At 34.9% G+C, this 20093-nt stretch overlaps 1 protein-coding gene, 1 non-coding gene and 1 pseudogene across 9 annotated transcripts; 2 read left to right on the top strand and 1 right to left on the bottom strand.

The window, feature by feature from the left end:
- The first annotated feature begins 2285 nt into the window (after positions 1 to 2285).
- LOC114278355 (putative serine/threonine-protein phosphatase 2A regulatory subunit B'' subunit TON2) lies at positions 2286 to 10680 on the top strand. Of its 7 annotated transcripts, none has more exons than XR_014333736.1 (12): positions 2286 to 2724; positions 3776 to 3867; positions 4153 to 4215; positions 4487 to 4585; positions 5247 to 5405; positions 6147 to 6218; positions 6378 to 6510; positions 7242 to 7318; positions 8354 to 8429; positions 8679 to 8807; positions 9041 to 9399; positions 10176 to 10680. XR_014333736.1 is itself a non-coding variant. In XM_082875755.1 (12 exons), the coding sequence occupies exons 1-12, from the start codon at positions 2583 to 2585 to the stop codon at positions 10315 to 10317; spliced, it is 1365 nt and encodes a 454-aa protein (XP_082731881.1). In that variant the 5' UTR covers positions 2287 to 2582; the 3' UTR covers positions 10318 to 10680. The 7 variants fall into 7 exon arrangements, 5 of the variants coding, with proteins under 5 accessions (XP_082731881.1, XP_082731880.1, XP_082731885.1 ...); XR_014333737.1 differs by having other exon boundaries at positions 2287 to 2724; positions 7254 to 7318; positions 8706 to 8807; XM_082875755.1 differs by having other exon boundaries at positions 2287 to 2724; positions 7254 to 7318; positions 9207 to 9399.
- Positions 9664 to 9782, top strand: LOC114278360 (small nucleolar RNA snoR104). Its single transcript, XR_003634891.2, has one exon. It is a non-coding gene; the product is annotated as a small nucleolar RNA snoR104 (small nucleolar RNA).
- A 4677-nt stretch (positions 10681 to 15357) lies between the features above and the next one.
- LOC114256759 (uncharacterized) lies at positions 15358 to 19386 on the bottom strand (annotated as a pseudogene). The gene is made up of 8 exons (XR_014333948.1): positions 19272 to 19386; positions 18631 to 18719; positions 18153 to 18235; positions 17984 to 18076; positions 17223 to 17462; positions 16244 to 16772; positions 16085 to 16144; positions 15358 to 15441 (listed from the first exon to the last, which is right to left on the bottom strand). The product of XR_014333948.1 is annotated as an uncharacterized LOC114256759 (transcript).
- Between the last annotated feature and the right edge of the window lie 707 nt (positions 19387 to 20093).

Here is a 20093-nt window from a genome sequence, read left to right as displayed (position 1 = left end):
GATTGAGCTCCTAACCTTGGATAAGCTTTACGTTGTCGAAAAGTCAAAAGAATAGGGGCCTTTGGGTAAAATGTGGGAAAGAAAGGATTTTTTTGTCACGGTGCATTAGAATGGATTCTCACTTTGTTTGTTCATCAGCTTTAATAAAACTCAAGGAGTAAAATTAGCCTAATGACCTGCCTGATATTTGGTATTGGACAAAAATTCCCACAACCTGTCATGTCTTACTTCAACTCTCTTTCACATAGGAAAAACAACGCCCAAATAGTACACATTAATGTGTGTTTGGGAGGGAAAAGATTGGGTACACACCTAACCTTTGGCATAGTGCACAAAGTGGCTACCCTGAGACTTAAACCCATAACCTCAAGGTTATTAGGCCAAGATTTTACCATTGAACCAATGGTCACCCCTAACTCTCTTTCACATGCATTACTAAAAATATTTTAGTGTACTCTCGTTTGCCAAGTTTGATTTCTTTCAAATTGGGTTGATTCATAGAACTTGAACTTTGTTCATTTAGCTCAACAATCTAAATTTTGCGAGCACTAAACAAAGTGTACTCAAGGCTCTAGCTGCTTGGTTCTTTTAACAGTTGTAACCTTGAGGTATGGTGAATCTTGCCTAGACATGAGCTTTTTGTGTGGTTAATTTCTAACAGCCTTCATTTCTCCGTTGTATGTTTCCACTTTGATGGAAGAGTTTTTTTTTTTTTTTTTTTGTGCCAAATATGCCTTGCTCCTTCCAGGGAGTATATATGTTGTTTGGCAACATTGTGTTTGTTCATAGTGTTTATTGCCTAGCCCTAGAAAACTGTCCAGGAACTTTCCCAGATGCAACTTTAGCTTCTTTGTTTTCTTTAATATTTTTTCATATTTACTTGGAAATTTTTTTAAAAATTTTTCATTTTGTCTACTAACTTCTATACAAGCCTTTTTTCTAATAAATAATAATGCTAAATTATTTAAAGAGTCATGTTAATGACAGCGCGATGGGCTACCAATGAGGGGAAGAAAAAGCCAAAAAAACTCTCAATGTGTTTTTTACACATCCCAAAGCATTTTCATGCATGTATTCAGATTTTTCACAAATTTGGATACACTTTTTACACGTCCACTGGTACTGTTAACAGCCCAAAGGCTGTCTTTAGCATTTTTCCTTATTTAAATTATTCAAATGTATTCCATGTCCAAGAGATATGCTGGAAGACTCATAGGAATGATGGAAACAACCAGTAGAATACTGCATGTTTTACAAAACTAAGTTGCATCTCTCTCTCTCTCTCTCTCTCTGTCTTTGTGGGGGAGTTTGAAGTCTTCTATGTACACCCTAATTTTTTTGTGATTTGTATGCTTTGTAGGAAAATACCCAATTGTGTCTTTACACAAATATGGTGAGGTTCAAGAAAAACCCATATATTACATCAAATTGTATATAGTTCTCTTTAATCTGCATGGCCTATTACGCAATTTGATGAAGTTACACAAAAACCCATTAAAAATTCACAGCAAGAACCTGACACACAACCTTCAAAGTCTTCAAAAAGTTTCAAAACAACAAATCCACAGAAGAACAGAACCACAATAACTGATGCCATTAACAAAACTCAGAGAAAAATGCACAAAACCCAATACCATAAAAACTAAAATTGAATCAAATAATTCAAAGAAAATGCAAAGAACTCGCCAAATGTCCACAATTCAAAGTGGTGGGGAAAGGGAATGAATACCTTGGAAGAAGGCTCAAAGATAGACCCAAAAATTCCAAAAGATGATGAAGCAGAGGACTCCTTGAAACTGAAAAGATCAGAAGTGAATGAGGAAGATGAAGGAGAACCCATTTGCTTATTCGCGTCCATATTTCTCTATCTTCATATCTCTATCTCTCTCTCTCTCTCTCTCTAAAACTCTCTTTGTATACCCACAAATGAGAGTAATGGAAGAGAGAGAGTCAAATATGTAGAACAACCACCATCAAAGAACACCCAGAAGGAACGAAACAATCAACAAATTTTGCTAAGAAACAAACAGAAAGTGCAGACGAAAACAAATGAAAAAGAAACGGAGAGAGATATCGCTAATGTGTTTGTGTTTTTGTGTGTGAGAGAGAGACGAAAATCAAAACCGTTTCTCACCAATTGAGTATTGGGTAGTTGATTAAGGAAGAAAGTGAAAAACGTGGGATCTATTTTTTTTTTTTTTCCAAATTACTTAAATTTCACGTGGCAGCATATGGTAGACGCTTCAATAGACCAAATTCAAGGCTCACTTCTAAGTTCATGACACCAAAGTTGGTGTTGGCTTTTAATAATAGAATAGATGCCTTGAAAGCTCACAGGGTGGTTAATGCGAATTTGGAAACATCCAGGGACGATGGGTCTCTATGCACGTTCACCATTTGAAGATTCGTTCAACAAGAAAAGAAGACTCTCTCGCGAGCGAACACTAGGGTTTCGAAAACAGTGAGCAATGTCTCTGCCTCCAAGTCGTAATGTACATAGATCGAGCTCTCTATCTGAAAGGTTAAGCTCCTCAGATTTCTGAATCAGAGAGACAAAGACGAAGAGGCTGCAATCTCAAGCAATGTACAGTGTATCGATTGATGGCCAAGACCACGAAGCATCGCGTCCGAGGAAGATTCCACCATCGTCGTCCCTGTTATGGGCCCGAAACCTTCGCCATTACATCGGATCCGGTTCTGGTCTCGGTTCTAAAGCATTAATGGGTCTGTATTTTATCTAATTCCTTGACAATTATGTGTTTTGGTTGATCAATTGCGAAACTCAAAAAACCAATTGGCAGTTATGACATGATTGAATTTGAATAGACTATGTAATTTCACAAATTTGGCTATCTTAACAGTGTTTAAATTTGTGTCTTTTATCTAAATTTAGTTGTCTATACGAAAACAATTTTGCTGTTGTTGTTGTTGTGATTTTGTCAGTATAATCAATGCCGTGGTGGAATTGGAACCAGCTTAAGGTGGTTTCCAACTCAAAATTCAAGGCTCGGATTCCTTGCTGCCAGTCTTTTACACTATGTTTGGATTTTTAGGGGAGAAAAGAAAAGAAATAATTGTGATTTCTCTCCCTCTTGTTTGGTTAAGTTGGAAAGACTCCAAATTGTTTGGATAGACTATATAAAAGAAAAGAAAAGAAAATCTTACAGTTTATATTACCAAAATAACCGTTTATGTTTTTATTTCTTTTGTTGGTAGATGGACAATTAATTAGTAATGTTCTTATTTATTTTCTCTCCCAATCTCTCCAATTTGGAGAGATTCAAAAAGTGAGTTATGAGAGAAATCAATAGTTCCATTTCTCCTCATTTATCTCCTGTTTAGTAATCCAAACAAGTGATTAGGACCCAGAGAATTTGATTTCATTTCTTTTCTCTCCAAATCACTCAATCCAAACTAGGTGTTAATGATTTGGGGAGGTTGAGGCTTAAAATTCTGTTCCGGAGTTTGTGGGTCATCCACGATAGGGGGGTTATTCATGTGGGTATGGATTATACATTTTTAGGATTTATTTTTTTGGTCAAGCTTGATGGTAATGTTAATGTTAATTCATGTGGGTATGGATTAAAGATTGCATGTTGACAACATATTTATGTTAGTTAGTTATCTCAAAATGGGATTTCTTTATCTGTTGTTATTGGCGGCTTGTATATGGCATTTTGTGCATGAATTACATGGCAGATGTAAACATGGCCATGATTACCACGTGCATGTTTCTCTAGTAGTATAACTGTATACATTGTGCTTTGATTTATAGAGCTTGAGACAAAGAGAATATTGCTTAATATTTTCAAAGAGAAGCAGCAAAAGAGTGCTGAAGCTGGCACAATTCCAAGCTTCTATAAGAAGGTAAGCATTGTTATTGTTGCTTAGGTGTTTGAGTTAATATAGGCCAGGTGATTTTGTCACTTTCTTTCTTGCTCTTTTTGCAGACAAAATTTGTCCATTTGTTTTGGTATCTACTTGGATAGAACTTGAGTGCAAATGCTGAAGGGAGAAGGTTCCTTATTTTCATATAGTTTTGTTCGTTTCGTTAATATGATAATGTTTTTTGCCATTTTCATTTTTTTTTTCATATTTTGTACTTGCTTTAGCCTCTTTTTTTTGTTTGTTTTCTGTTTCCCCTTTGTTCAGAAACCAGAAGAAGGCTCCATCAGTCACAGGGTCCAGAGGGTGGCTAAATATCGTTTTCTAAAGGTATCACTTACACTTTTCCTCGTTTGTTGACTGTTGTTAGTCATCATCACTTAATCAATTCATCTTTGGCAGATTGAAACAAGCGTATATCTCTGTCTTTTGGTGTGATATTGGAACTCCATATTGCCATTTTTGTTTTTTTTTTTAGATTGAATCTTACAAAGTTTATTGGGTTGTGCAAGATTTCAATATGATTTCATTCGTAGTGACTAATTATTTGGTTTAGTATTAGGATGTGGATTGGCAATAATTCATCATTTCGTACATGCAGAAGCAATCTGATCTTTTACTAAATGCTGATGATCTGGATGCCATGTGGGTTTGCTTCAAAGAAAATTGTGTGATTGATGATGCCACTGGTGCTGAAAAGGTCTGTACACCTTATCGTTTTTATATAATTTTTCTTTCATGTTGCTAAGAATCTAATATATATGTTCAGCTTCTTTGCAAAATGTCTACACTAGCAGTGGTAGTTGACTTATTTTCTTCTTTAGATTCTTCTGGATTTCTGACATGTCCTGATAATTTTAAGTACAATACTTTGTTGTGCAAACATTTTACCAATTCTCCGTATAGTACAATACTTTGTTTTCTTTCTCTCTCATGCCAGTTTTTGTATCTTGATTTTTCATTGTTTTTCTCTTTCTTCTGTCCATTTATTTTCTATTCAAACCTGACCGAAAGAAATGTTGTCTTTCTTTCACATTATTGAATTAGCAGACATTCACTGAGTGTGGATTAGACTGCTATAGCCACATCTGGTGCATTTGTTTTCTTAGATTTCTTGCTAACTGCTTGTTTAAGCTTACTAATTTTGAAGTTAATAATTTGGCATGTTTGATCTAATGTACAGATATTTGATGTTGTGGTACAACTCTTCTTCTTCTTTTATTATTATTATTATTATTTTTAACAATTCTGATTATATCCCTCGTACAGTTACAGCCTTATAACTACTCTTTTGTTTGTTTGTCTGTTTTTTTTTTTTTCTCTAATGATGCTAAAACACGTCTTGTTTCTCATATTGTTAGATGAATTATGAGGACTTTTGCCACATTGCCTCTGTGTGTACAGAACAAATAGGCCCTAAATGTCGACGCTTTTTCAGTCCGTCAAACTTCATGAAGTTCGAGAAAGATGAGTCAGGAAGAATTGCCATCCTGCCATTTTACCTTTATGTCATGCATACGGTGGGTCTTGGTTTTCTATGCATAACAATGTCTTGTTTTCTATATGTGTCTGACATGTGTAATTAGATATTCACCTATAAAGTGTATCAAGTAATTTGAGTTAATAAGGCTCGTTGATACCAAGGTGCCCAATTATTGCAAAAAATTATTATAGTAACTTTTTCTTTGATAAGTAACAACAGTAAAATGAGTAACACAAGTATATAGGAAAATAGAAACTTAACCACCACAACCACCAATAACATAAGCTTCATATGCAAAAGAAAGGATTCAGAACAATAGATAAACAAACAGCGACTGATGTGAACTTCAACATAAAGGCAACAAGCAACATAGTATATGGACTTTATCGTTTTACATGTAGTTGGTGACATTAATAACTGTCATTAAGCCACTTTGTTCTAAATTGATTCCCAATGGTGCGTGTTTTGCTCTGAAACCTGATTGATTTTAGGATTTGATTGTGTGTTTATTCGAGGAAGAAAAATTAAAAATGAATAAGAGAGCATGATCCTTCTTGTAACAAAATATCTCTGATAAATTACAACATTAATAATGCAACTCCACAGTTGTTTTATCACTGTGGTTTGATCACGTGATTGTGCTATTACAGTGAATGCGTAAACATGAGACAAGTTTCATCTGTGGATATTTAATTGTGAACTCTGGCTTGTGTTAGTCTCTTTGTGGATCTCTCTCTCTATCTCTCTCTCATGTAATACTACTTTCGTATTTTGCCAGGTTTCACTTACACAGGCCAGAATTGACATGAGTGAGCTCGATGAGGATTCTGATGGTTTTCTACAACCTCATGTATGGTTCTTTACACATTTCCACCCCTCATTGTCCAAAATTGGATAGTAGCTTCTCTCTCTCTCTCTCTCTCTCTCTCTATCTCTCTCAAATGTAATCTTGTTGCATGCTTTTTAATCTTGTATGTAAAAAGAACAATCTATATTTTGATGCATGCAGGAAATGGAGGCGTATATACGAGGCCTTATTCCTAATTTGGCACAACTTCGGGACATGCCTGCAGCCTTTTTTCAAATGTACTGCCGCATAGCTGCACACAAATTTTTCTTCTTTTGTGATCCTCACAGACGAGGTTTGTCATGTTCTAAATCTTATTTATCTTATTCAAAAGAAAGAGTTGAATTTCTATAGCATGATTTCAATTGAAGTCATTATGTATTTTAGTGTTTCATTTAATGAAATGAAATTGCTCTGGTGCTTGTCATTTTCTTTAACTGTAATATGTTCCAATGTGGTTTGATTATATTATGTGTAACGTCACCTCTTTCCTCAACCACTGCTAGCACAATCACAAACTTTCTATTTCACATTTTCATAAAAATATTGAAGTGTACTCAAATTTTCATCTTTTATTTATTATGATAGCACTGTTGTCATGTTGTTTTACAGTAGCTGCAGCATGTGATGTTATTATTTTTATTTTTTGCTTAATGCCTCCTTTTCTCAAAAAACCATCACCACCAGCACAGACTTTATCCTGTATATTTCTTTGTTCTGCAGCTGCACAGGCCGGTTGCAACCATATCTAGATACCACTTTCAGTTGCACCAATGGGACTAAGGGGATTAAAGGGCAGAGTAGATATTGGTGACAGATTTGTTAAATAATCCAAATATGGAAAAACCGATTTGTCTGAACATCCACTGATAGGGAAATGATGTTGATTGCTGACAAACCCCTTTTAATGGTCGACATAACCTTAGTAACTAAATACCTTCATTCATAGGGATTCTCAGCTGAATGCCTTCATTCATATGGATTCTCAGCTTTCTCTTTGACCTTTGGATTTTTTTAGGATTTTAGTTTATTTTGCAGAAAAGGGATGCATAAAGAAGATTCTGCTTAGTAACTATCTCCAGGAACTAATGGAACTACACCAGGTAATTTGTATGTGATTGTTTCCTTAATTGTCACTGTCCCCTGAAATGGGAAGATGTTGCATTAAGGCTGTTGTTATTGTCATCCTTGGTAAATGTGTTAATCTCTAACTTTGAAAGTGTTGCCTGTCCCATTACATCTTGAGACTACAATGGCTGATTGGTTATAGACTTCAAAAGAACAACCATTTCCATATATTAATATGCGTCCTTCTGTCGTTTCATTGCTGGTGTAATAATTTTACATTAGATTTGTATTTGTATTTTTATTTTTATTGCCACTGTTGTGAGTAAAGAAAAGTTCACACTGATGTACTATTAAAATTGATCCAAGTATTTCTTATTAATCTTTTTCTTTTCTTTTTTTTTTTTTGCCCTTTTCAAACAAAAGGGGTTTAAGGCTCTTAGTTCTATTTTTTTTTTTTTTTTTGATCGACAAATGTTAGTTGTTAGTTTAGCACCTATGATAGAAAATCTCTCCACCCTTGGCAAAACACCTAAGTGCTTGCACACCCTTAATTCAACCCCCTAAGGGAAATTGAACCCATGACCTCCTTGGGATTATGCCCGAAGGAAGGCATGGTGGCCAACTAGGCTAGGCCTAATTGGTTGTTTACTGTGGATCTTTGTCTTTTCTCTACTTGGAAATTTGTGGTTGCTGAAATGATGAATTTAAAGTTCTAAATTTCTGCATCAATGCTATACTTGCAAGAGTGAATACAAACAGCTATTGTTGTTGTTGGCCTGCTTCTTTCAGACTGAACAAAATTGGTAGAAATAATTCTTGGTGATTTGAAGGAAATTTTCCATCATCAAATTCAAGGATTAATCCATATAAAACTTATTTTACATAATATCAATTGAAATTATTTTTGTTTGAAATTGGATTTGGTAGAAGCAGAGGACCGAAGTATTTACATGAGCTTGTTTTAAACCTAATTATGTATGAAGTAAGAAGCATGAAGTATCAAAATGCATTTTGTTTCTATGTGCTTGAATAGAAGTTGACTTTGGATTCTTACCTATTATCTATGTCAGGAAAGTGAGGAAGAAGTCACCGACATTGAACAAGCTGAAAACTGGTTTTCATTGACGTCTGCCCAACGCATTTGTGGTGGGTGCATTGAATTTCTCCATCTGAAGTTCATTTCGAGAGTGTTAAGAAATATAATTGTAGATTTATAAGGGGAAAATAGTTCTGTATTCCTCCTTGAATGTTTAGGTGTAGAATGATATTAATTCAATTCTTGTCATGTACAAGGGGCTGTATTTCGTTATGCATTTATCTTGTACTGTTAATCTCAAAAAAGTAGTTCTGGTTGCATTACAGAGCTTGTGACTACTGTTATTGTTATTGTTGTAGCTTATAGCAATCAGTTTAGTCCTGCAGACATGTTTCTTGCACTCGATAAAGATATGAATGGAACATTGAGCAAGCAGGAACTTCGAGAATATGTTGATGGGACTCTGACAGATATTTTTATTGAGAGGGGTAGGAGTTTCTGCCGTGCATCTTGTATTCTTTCAATTGCTTGAAAATATGGCCTTTTCAACCCTTATATAATGAGTGTGGTTGGTCACACTCCGTTGCTTTGCTGCCTATTGAAATTATTTGCATTTGCCTGTTTTAGAAAATGATTTGCTTGTTCAAAGCGCATTTCTTTTGTTAATGATGGAGGGTGTCAGTTACAGAATTTTCTAAGCTTATTTTTCATTATAATGCAGTATTTTGTCCATACCCAAAAATGCCCTTCACCAGTTCACCAGCTGTGGTTTAACTTGGAACGTTCCTTACCTGTTACCATTATTGTATTATTTTTTGATTAAATTGTTTATGTTGCATTGTGTTTTCTTAAGCTTTTGTTCATTGTTTGCTTTGGTTTGCTAACAGCATTTGATGAGCATGTCCGTCATGGCAAAACTGGAGGAGGTAATGCTCGGGAGATGGATTTTGAAAGCTGTCTAGACTTTGTTCTGGCCCTAGAAAACAAAGACACTCCAGAGGGTTTAACTTATTTGTTTCAGTGTCTTGATCTCCATGGAAGAGGATACCTCACAACAGCTAATATTCACACACTTTTCAGGTGAACACTCTGCATTTTATTATTTTGACTTTAATCATAGGGGGATAACTTATTTTTCTCCAATTATTCTTCCACGGGATGCGGAAATTAAAAAAAAAAAAGATTTGAATTTATTTAATTTAGTTGAGCATATAGAGTGAAAAATGATTCATGTAGCTGGTCCATGCTTAATTTGGTTGCTGAGAAGGAATACGGGAATTTTGGAATTCTCTTTTCCTTCTCAGCAACCAAACAGAGTGAAGCCTAATATTGGAAGAAAAGAAGGGGGGGCATCCACAAGCAGAGGTGTTACCTGATGCAATCTTCCTACAGAAAATCTCTGTAATTTCTTGCTTGTGGTTACTTGAGTTAGTTCTGCAAGTCCCAAATTACAAGACACATGAACCAAACTACTAAGTTTGGAAACCTTGTTGAAGGCTTTTAGACTAGGGAGCTAGTTACCCCTGAATTTGTTTTTGTAACCTCAATGCATATGTACAAGTTTTTTTACCAAAGTCGGCTGACTTTTAAACGAATTTTTAAACATATTTATCAATACAGGTTGTTTATTCGAGTTGTGGTTTGGTTACATGACTTCAAATACCTTACTGTAACTTAAAAAAAAAAAAATTGGGAAATAAGTTGAAAACTACTTTGAGATTGGGAAATATCATTTAAAATCACATGCACTTGGTAAAAAAAACTCGCATATATAGAACTATGAGCTTTGAAACAGAGATGTACACCAGAAATGGAACAGAGCTGACATAATTTTCTTCCCTGTGGGTTTGAAACAGAGATGTACACCAGAAATGGATTGAAGGAGGGAACTATGAGCTTTGTATTGAGGACGTAAGAGATTGGGACATGGTGAAACCATCTGACCCTCTACGGATCACTCTGGCTGTGATCACTGCTGCTCTGCGATGGTCAATGTGATTCAAGCATATCGGACACGATTTGCCTCGAATTGCTGGTTCGATTCGCTTCGATAGAAATCTTTGAGGACTGGTTGTAGATGTATGCGTATGTAGCGGCGATCTTCGTGAAGACGAAGACGAAGACAAAGACTCCATTGATTGACACTATGTTTTGGATTGAGTGATTTGGAAATGAAAAATGAAACGAAACGAAGAGATACGTATTTTTTTTAATTGTTTGGGTAATTTAAGTGGGGACGAAAGAGGGAAAAGGGGAGAAGTTTTATTTTTCTTATAATCTTTATTTTTAACCTTTATAAAGGTTGTCTGAGAAAAGAAATTAATAAATTTTTATATTTTTATAAAAATAAAAAAAATAAAATGATTCAGTGTGTTTGGTTTGAATTTTTTGGATTAAGTTTTTTTTAAATTAACTTTTTTGGTTTTCGTATTTTTTTGTTTTTAGTAAATATTTTTTAAATTTTAAACATTTTTTTTACTTTTTTAGATGTACCTTACTTAGATGTATCTAAAAAATAAAAATTTTGTGTAAAAATATTTTAAAAAATTAATAAATACATAAAAATACAAAAAATGTATTGAATTCTTGTATTTTTTTTTTGTATTTTTGGTATTTAGTGAATTTTTAAAAGATTTTTTGTACAATTTTTTTACTTTTTAGGTATATTTATGTTAGGTGTGTCTAAAAAGTAAAAAAATTGCTTAAAATATTAAAAAAATTCAGTAAAAACAAAAAAAATATGAAAAATAAGAAAATAGAATTTTCTAAAAAGTGCCTTTTGAAAAGTGAAAACAAGCAATGTGACACTCAAGTTCTTAGGGTTTTTTTATATTTAGTAAAAGGTTATTTTGATGGTATAACATAAAAAAATTTCTTTTCATTTTTTTTTATGAAATCTAACCAAATAATTATTTCTTTTCTTTTATTTCTTATTTATCTAAATAAGAGAGAGATAAATCACAATTATTTCTTTTTTTTTTTATTTTTTCTTATAACTTAAGTAATTATTTCTTTTCTTTTTACTCCTAAGTTCCAAATATAGGGATGTTTTGAGAAGTCGGTTAAAAGCCACTTCTCAACTTTTAATCTACTCTCTCTCTCACAAAAAAATCAAAAAAATTAAAAAATAATTTTTAATCATCTTCTCAAAACACCTCATACTGGGAGTGTTCCAATCAAGAAGAAGAACAAGAAGATGATGATGATGATGGATCGGGTAAAGATGGTTGGTGGGTTAGATGCTGGATAGGGGTGTAATTTTGGCCCATGGCTCGCGAGTGACCTGAAGCCCGCCTGCTGCCCGAGGTGGGCCCGGCCTGTGAAGGCCCGTTTAGGTCCGAGCCCAAGCCCAGCTCGAGGCCTTGGGCTAGGGCCTGGGCCTGGGCCATCGTTTTGAAGCCCGGCCCCATTGACCCGCTCAAGGCCTACCCAAAAGCCCGGCCCGCCCGGCCTACCTGATGCCGAAGTATTATTTTTAATGAAAAATAATAAAATTTTGGTGGAAAAAATTTTTAAAAAAATTTAAAAATTATTTAGACCCGCCCAAAGCCCAAGCTCAAGCCCAGGGGCCCAGCCCACTGGCCCGCCCAAAGCCCAAATACCCTTGAGCCTAGGGTTAGGCTTAGGCTTGGGCTTGGGCTTGGACCCAGCCCGATTTTTTGACGGGAGAGCCTGCAAGGCCCGACATGGGCTCGGCCAGGCCCGAACCCGAATGGGCCGAGCCAGGCCAAAATTACACCCCTAATGCTGGATATAGATTTATAGGTCCGACCCTACCCTATTTGGACTTAAAGTCTGTGTCAATTCTCATTTTTAAATTTTCTTTTTGTTTCCCAGAAATTATTTTATTGAGGGTTTGAAAATTCAATCATTTTTATCGTATTTTTGTTTCTGTTTATTTATGATTAAGTTTCTTAAAAGCGATAAAAAAAAATATTTAATGAAAATGAATTTGTGAGGATGAATTGCTTTTTTTGTTACTCAAAAATTACTTTTCTTAGTTCCATTTTTTAAAAAACACTTTTCAGAAAATTTTACTTTCTTATTTTCCTTATTTTTTTATTTTTACTAATTTTTTTAATATTTTAAGCAATTTTTTTTTTTACTTTTTAGACATATCTAACATAAATATACCTAAAAAGTAAAAAAATTGTGAAAAAAACTTTTTAAAAATTCATTAAATACCAAAAATACAAAAAAAAAATATTCGAGAATTCAGTACATTTTTTTATATTTTTATGTATTTATTAATTTTTTAAAATATTTTTTCACAATTTTTTTTACTTTTTAGGTACATCTAAGTAAGGTGCATCTAAAATAATAAAAAAAATGTTTAAAATTTTAAAAATATTCACTAAAAACAAAAAAAAAAACACGAAAACCAAAAAACTCAATTTTCAAAAAACTTAATTCAAAAAACTCAAACCAAACACACTAGCATTTAGTTTTTTAATATAGTTTTCTAATCACATTTTTGGTATAATATTCACTTTATTATTTTTTTAACAAAAAAATTTAATTTTGAATATATATATTGTATTTTAAAAGTTGTATGGTCCCTAGGGGTGGGCGCGGGTTGGTTGCGGCCGCGGAACCTCCAATCCGCCATCCGTCTGCCAGATTGGCGGATTGAAGAAAATCAATCTGCATCCATCCGCCAATCCGGCGGATGTGGATTGAGCGGATTGGCGGTTTGGCGAATGGATGCGAATCGGTTTGGCGGTTTAAAATTTTATAAATTTTCAACATAATTCAACTTGTGCACTTCCTCAAAAAAAAAAAAAGAAAAAAAAAAGTATTACAGTCAATGACATAAAAAAATATTACAATCACTGTATGCCTTATCCAAATAAAGAAAGTTTGAAACTTTAGAATATCATGATCACTACATGCCTCATCCACATATTACAATCACAGTATGATTTATTACAATCTATGATTCTTAAAATATAATAACAATTCAAACCACCAAAATCATAAATAGAGCAGTAGTAAAGATTGTATGTCTCTGTATTGTTATATCTACATATGTTTTTGAAAACAAAAACTAACCAGCATATATCATATTTTCTATTTATTATTTTTAGAGTTAGATTTAAAAACAAAAAAATCTAGATAAATAATACGTTTATTTTTTTCAATTCAAAAATATATTAAAGTTGAAAACTTTTTTACAACAGAATATTTAAACTCTTTTTCAATTGAAAACACAAACATAATATTTAAACAAATTGAAAATACAAAGTCTTATAAATTACTAGGGGTGCTAGCGATTTGGCGGTTTGGTTGCGGCCAAAGAAATCTCAAATCCGCCATCCGTCCGCCAAATTGGCGGATTGGAGAAAATTAATCCACAACCGTCCGCTCGTCATCACGCATCCGTCCAAAATGCGACGGATCGGTTCGGTTTGGTCCTGATCAAGCCTAACAATATGACGGAAAACATCTCAGGCAACACCAACGATCATCGAGATCCTCTAAATCTTGAGAAAACAATCGAATAAGAAGACCACTTGATCAGAAGCACCAAGAAAATTAAAAGTTCCGATTCACCTATTGCAACAACCATAGAAAATGGGGTGAACATAGAGATTTTAGAGTCGAAAGAGGGAACCCCTGCTCAAGTTCCTACTGCTATGGGATCTCCTTCCCTACCTCCCAAATCCTTCAAATAAGCTCTGAACATGAATAGAAAAAGTGATCATTTATGCGACAATAGGGTAGAAATCCTCTCATCTAATGAAGAGGATAATGAGCTCGAGAGACAAACTAAAATCCAACACTCCTGCTCAGAACACTTGGGCTTTCCCAAAGTCACCCTACCCAAAGAACTACTGGAAAAGATTAGGCAACCATAGAGGAATGCTCTAATCATCAGGCTTCTGGGCAGGAGCATAGGCTATAAAATGCTATGTACTCGAGTAAAGAATATTTGGGGTCTGCAAGGGGATTTTAATGGCATTGACCTGGGTAACAATTACTTCCTTTTTAAATTTTTTGAATAGTCAGACTGTACTCATGTTTTCATGGGAGAACCATGGGTGATCATGGACTACTATCTCACTGTGCGACGGTGGGAACCGAATTTCAAACCATCAGAAGCCTTTGAAACCACAACCGCAGTTTGGGTTTGGTTTCCAAAGCTTCCGATTGAGTATTACCAGGAGAAACTTCTTTTCGCCATTGCCAAATCTAGTGGGAAACCTCTTAAGATTGATTAGATCACGGCTATGGCGACAAGAGGGAAATTTGCAAGAATATGTATTGAAATGGATCTTAGGGCTTGTTTGGTTTGTATTTGAGAAATATGTTTTGAGATAAAAAGTACGAAAATTTGTTTGGTTTGATTTTTTTTCAAAAGATGTTTTGAAAAATTATTTTGAGAGAGAGTTTTGAAAAAAGTGATTGATTTGATGTGTATGAGAGAGAGATTTGTTTGGAAAACTTGTAAACCAAACAAGTTTTGGAAAAAAAATTTGGGAAAATTTGTTTGGTTTGACTACTTTTGAAAACTTATTTGTAGAAAGTTTTTCCCAAAATTTTTTGAGAAACACAAACCAAACAAGGCCAGTAAACCTCTAAAACCAAAGTTTATTTTGGAGGATAGGTACTACAACATAGAATACGAATCTCTACACTTCTTTTGTTTTCTTTGTGCTAGAATTGATCACAAGAAAGAAAGAAGCCTGCAGGTTCAAAACTCCCAACGTCCAACCGGCGGCAAATAACATAGCCGTTACCGGCAAAGACGTCCTGACAATATCATGACAGAAGCTAACGGATACTTGCAAACACAGAGAGGGGAGGAAGATGCATTTGACCCATGGATACTAGTCACTAAAAGGGGTAAAAGACCAATCCAACCCAAGAGGTCCCAAGCTATACCTGGCCTAGCAATTAAAGATATTTTACAATATGGAGCACCAGCATCAAGTGCTTTAATAAGCAAAGAAATATTACTACAAAATATTGTAAATATATAACTGATGGGCGTGTACAAAAATATTACTTTAACAGCGCGGAGACCAATTCTCCGTACTATACATGATGGAAAGATTTCCTTGGGGTTGGTGCTCGGTTCTTCACAGACTGCAATCTTTGTTTCAGATGGAAAACTTCAACCTGCAAATTTTTATGTATATGGAATTGGAATAGTATAAGCCCACAATTGTATCATAAAACATGTTACAAGGAAAATGGTATACAATCTCTATTACTTTCATAGTGACTGTACTTGAATTGCAGTGTTCAAAACTCGATGCATTTTTTATTAGGAGGTGGTATGTAAATCGGGTCCTAATCCGAAACCAACTATGAATGAGAATTTAGAGTCTTGCGTGCGAGTTAGGATGATTACATATAACTTCGATGGCTATAATAGGCAATTTTGAGTCCAAGTACATGTCTAAATGTCAAATTTATTAATTCTCATGTCAATCACACCAAGACACAATTAGATTTTATATTTCGAAAATACTTGTTTTATTCAAATTTATTTAATTCTCATGTCAATCACACTAAGACACAATTAGATTTTATATCTCGAAAATACTTATTTTATTTGTAAGAATAAAACGATGTTTACATACTAAACTGAACTACTTATACAAACTTGTTGGGCATGTAGGATACGTATCTCAAACTCTTACCACGGGTCAAATGCCCGAAACGGGTACTTCACAACTTTACAAGAGTCCATATAACATAGTTTAGAACAACAGTATAAACAACTGTAATAAAGATCAATATCATTTGGCAGCCATACCTGTGGTTGGAGTGCCCTTGCCCTTTCTCCCGCAAGTACTCCTCTAGTCGAATGCAACTCCTAAAAAGAAAAGGGGGAGGACAAGCAAACCCGATGATATATTCAAACTTACAAATCACAAATTTGAATCCACATGAGAAGATGATGTAATTACAGTACCTTCTTTGTATCATCCAACACTACCTTGAGGAAAGTCACATCATGCTCAAGCCTTACATTGTCAGAGTGGACAATATTTGATACGTTGTTGGCCTCTTCTTGTGCCAGCTCAACTCCAGCCAGCTTCTCTTTCAGCAATTCCATCTCCTTGACTGCATCTGTCAGTTTTTTTTTCCATCTCTTGTCTGCTCTTGAGAACAGAAGATAAGTTCTTCTCTGCAGCTTCCCGGCTAGCCAATGCAATTGCCAGCTGTCCTTCCAAAATTCCGTTCTTTTTTATTAGGGCAGCCATTTTTGTTCCATACAGTTGATAGATGCTTGAAGGAACTGAAGGTCCTTCTGATTTACCGTCAGTTTCTAATAATACGACTATATCATCATTATCAGTCGGAAGATTTTCATTTCCTTTGTTGTGGGTCTTCGAACCATCAGATTCAAATAAAGATGTTTCTTCTGAATTGGCTTTATTCCCAGCAATGTTAGCCTGAACACCCATATCAAGTTGTTTTGTTCTCTGCTCTGCTACCTGCTGGAACAAGAACTTGGGAATATCAGTTGGATAGGGTTTTTGAGGTTCTAAGCAACATCGGTTACTTGTTTGGTTTTTGAACTTGGGAATATCAGTTGGATGGACCGCCACAAAGCGAAAATGTTGGAATCCAGACCATTTGGTTTCAAAAGATGGATAGTGGGAAAGAATGACAACTGATGAGTAGGAACAAGAAAATCCTAGGGAAACAGGTTTCTACATCTCAACAGCTTATCTTTGGTTTCAATGTAGAACATATCCCAGGTCGGGAAAATACAAGGCAGGCCAATGAAGGCAACAATGACATACACAAAACGTGCAAAATGAACTTTCATATGTCCACAGATGATGGCATTGTTGGATTTTCAACAAGGGATATCTACTTTCAGACATTTAAATTAATATTGAAATGCAACAGTGAGCAATTACATTGGGGAATTAGTAGTTCACCTGTGAAGGACTTCCATCTTCAGAACTCTCTGTCATCATGCTGTCTTCCTCATCATGAAATTTCTTGCGGAGTGAAATATTACCAGAAACAGGATTTGAATCCACAAGTAAAGACTCTCACAATGATCTTCTACCAGAGCCATGGTGCTCAATTATAGATGCCAGATTTTGTTTCGCAACAGCATCAACTGACCCATTAAAAGAACCAGTACTCAATTGTGTAGCCAATCCTGTGGATGATAAGCTTGTTAGATAAATTTTTCAGAACATAAAACCTTAGAGTTTGGATCATGTATCATGTGTATTAGCAAGAAAACCAAACAAAAGCGTACCTGATTCCATCGTAATGGTTAAACGGAAACGTGATTGTCAATACCACCTTTTGTATTGCCTTTGTTATTGCCTTCCAATCCTTTCCTTTTGGTGCCTTTAGTTTCTCCTTGAGAGGATATCAAAGAAGTTGGCAGTTCTTTTCTTATCAGGCAGGATTAGGGACCATAACATCTTAAAGTTAAAATAGGTTTTCAAAAAACAAAACCGTGTGGCAGTTTCTATGAAAACCAACTTAACCAATTTTGTTTTAATTTCTATTTCTGCCCCTCATAGAAATAGAAATTACTCAACTAGTATCTACACATTAGGTCCATGACACATATACCCTTAAGCCTATTAACTAAATTGAATCACTTAAATTGTAGGCTTCTTATAAATGATAACACCACATTTAAATATGTGGTCCCATTGAGACATTATCTAACAAAGCTGTTTTCAGAGAGTAAAGATCCTGGACCTTTACTGGGAGCTAATCACCGGCCCATAGATGATTCATTCTTTTCCATGGTCAGTACTTCAATCTGCCACAAAACAATGTGTTGTTGGGTATCAACTGATGCGTTAACAGGAAACAATATTTGAAAACTTATTTTTAACCTGATTTGAAGGCTCCTTCTTGGATCCCCCGAAACAACAAGAAAATCCCTTTCCTTGTGCTGCATTAGCACAAGGCTAAACCCCTGTGAAACAATAATCCATCAGTAAAATTGCCAACAAATAGGAGGAAGTAAATATATGTTATTCCCAAGTGACAAAAGTTGAGTGAGAAACAAAAAAGAAGAGAACAAGATTCAAGTCTTGCAGTATTATATTCTAACTAGCATACAAGTTGACAATCACAGCCATATCAGGTATGGCCAACTGGCCAAACCATCCAACTCCAAAGGAAAGCAGAAAATAATTTGAAAAAATGTGAAGGAGAAAGCATAACATAAACATCCTCAGGAATTCATTTTAATTACCTTCCAATGAATGATAAAACCTACAAGTCACACTTTGTTGAAAGTCCAATAATAATGTTGTAAAGACCTACTTTTATTAGACTTGGACAAGCTGCAAAATCAACAAACTGTACCTTGTTGGTGGTGATAGAAGATGGAGGAGATGCAACAGAAACAGACCACTCTTGTTTTAAAACATCAAAAATCAACATTTCTGTATGTCCTGGAAAACAGAGAGAATAGAATAGAAAGAAAAGTCAAGAAATTTCTCTGTAAGAGCAAACAGAAATCTAAAATGCATATTAGGTGACATGCATAAGTGTGAGTCATTGGATTCTTTGGAGATACCAAATAACTACACAACCAAAGGCAATAAAAGAACCAAACAATAGCAAAATTATAATAAATTCAAACCAATAGTCTCAAGTGCCAACTAATTTTGCCATTTTCCCTTTCTTTCAAGTAATAGGAGTTACATGGGTAATCCTTCTCTTTGATTTTATATTATTCTTCCCACTTTTAATAAATATAAGTATATTCTTCTTTCTGCTTTTAATCTTCTCCTCTTAGAATGCATACATAGGTCCCAAAGTCCCAAACCACACATGAGATGGTCACCATCATAACAAAAATAGATGAAAAGAGTAGGCAATAAGCCAAATTGTCACATTAAACCCGACATCAAAAAGAAATTATGTTCCTCATTCAGAGTTGCACCGTGGAAGAAACAGATTAGAGAATTTTGAATACGTTCTTCTCGGATTGTGCGACATACGTTTTTTCCTGCTACCACCCCCAGCAATGTACCATTTAGTTCCACGCAGGACTCCACAACAGCCAGCTCTAGGTGATGGATGAAAACCTCGTATCTTAATTCTTGACCATATCATCTGAAGAAAACATCCATATGCATGTATCAGAAATTTGCAGATAAGATGTGATTTTGCATCACTAAAGAAATCAGATGTCAACCACCAAGACCAATAATATTAACTAGAAAAATTTAAAAGCTGAACACACCGTCTCAAAGTCAAGTGAATATATGTCATTCAAAGTCTTAGACTTCGATGCTCCTCCAAAAATTAGAAGCATTTTATCACCATAAAGAGCAGCCACGTGGTTAGATCTTGGAGATGGTCCTTGTCCTCTGCACACATGTACAGTGCGCCAGGGACCCAGTTAATAGCTTCTGAATGGAATTTGATGTACAACAAAGAATTAAGGTCTGAAATTGTCGACAAGCAACATTTTTTTTCAATCGTTTCAGAAAATATTTTGATACAATATGCTGCAGACTACTCACGTGCAATGAAGAGGAAGCCAAGTCAAAGACTTCAAATCAAACATATGTAAATCACTGAGTTTCTTCCGTTTAGCATTTTCACCTCCAAATAGAATTAAAACAGAGTTTGCCCTAACTACAGTGTGACCACTGCGAGCAACCTGCAATGCATATCCATTTTAGTTAAATATTAAATAATTATTTTACAACCCAGTACACCATTGAAGCACATTCAATTCCCACAAATAAAAATAAACCCAGTACGTCAAAGTCAAATCTTCGAATTCTACCACCAAAAACCTCAACTTTCCAATG

Source organism: Camellia sinensis, chromosome 6 (assembly GCF_055761805.1).
Source record: "Camellia sinensis isolate YWXY chromosome 6, ASM5576180v1, whole genome shotgun sequence".
Lineage (NCBI taxonomy): Eukaryota > Viridiplantae > Streptophyta > Magnoliopsida > Ericales > Theaceae > Camellia > Camellia sinensis.
Note: the sequence above shows the minus strand (reverse complement) of the source record. Positions and strands in the feature narration are given on the sequence as shown.

Bases quoted from the DNA above. Each gene is read 5' to 3' on its own strand.
- LOC114278355 (XM_082875754.1), top strand. From the start codon at position 2,583: ATGTACAGTGTATCGATTGATGGCCAAGACCACGAAGCATCGCGTCCG. The intron at 3,868-4,152 runs GTAAGCATTGTT...CCCTTTGTTCAG, and splicing joins TTCCAAGCTTCTATAAGAAG to AAACCAGAAGAAGGCTCCAT. The intron at 4,216-4,486 runs GTATCACTTACA...TCGTACATGCAG, and splicing joins CTAAATATCGTTTTCTAAAG to AAGCAATCTGATCTTTTACT.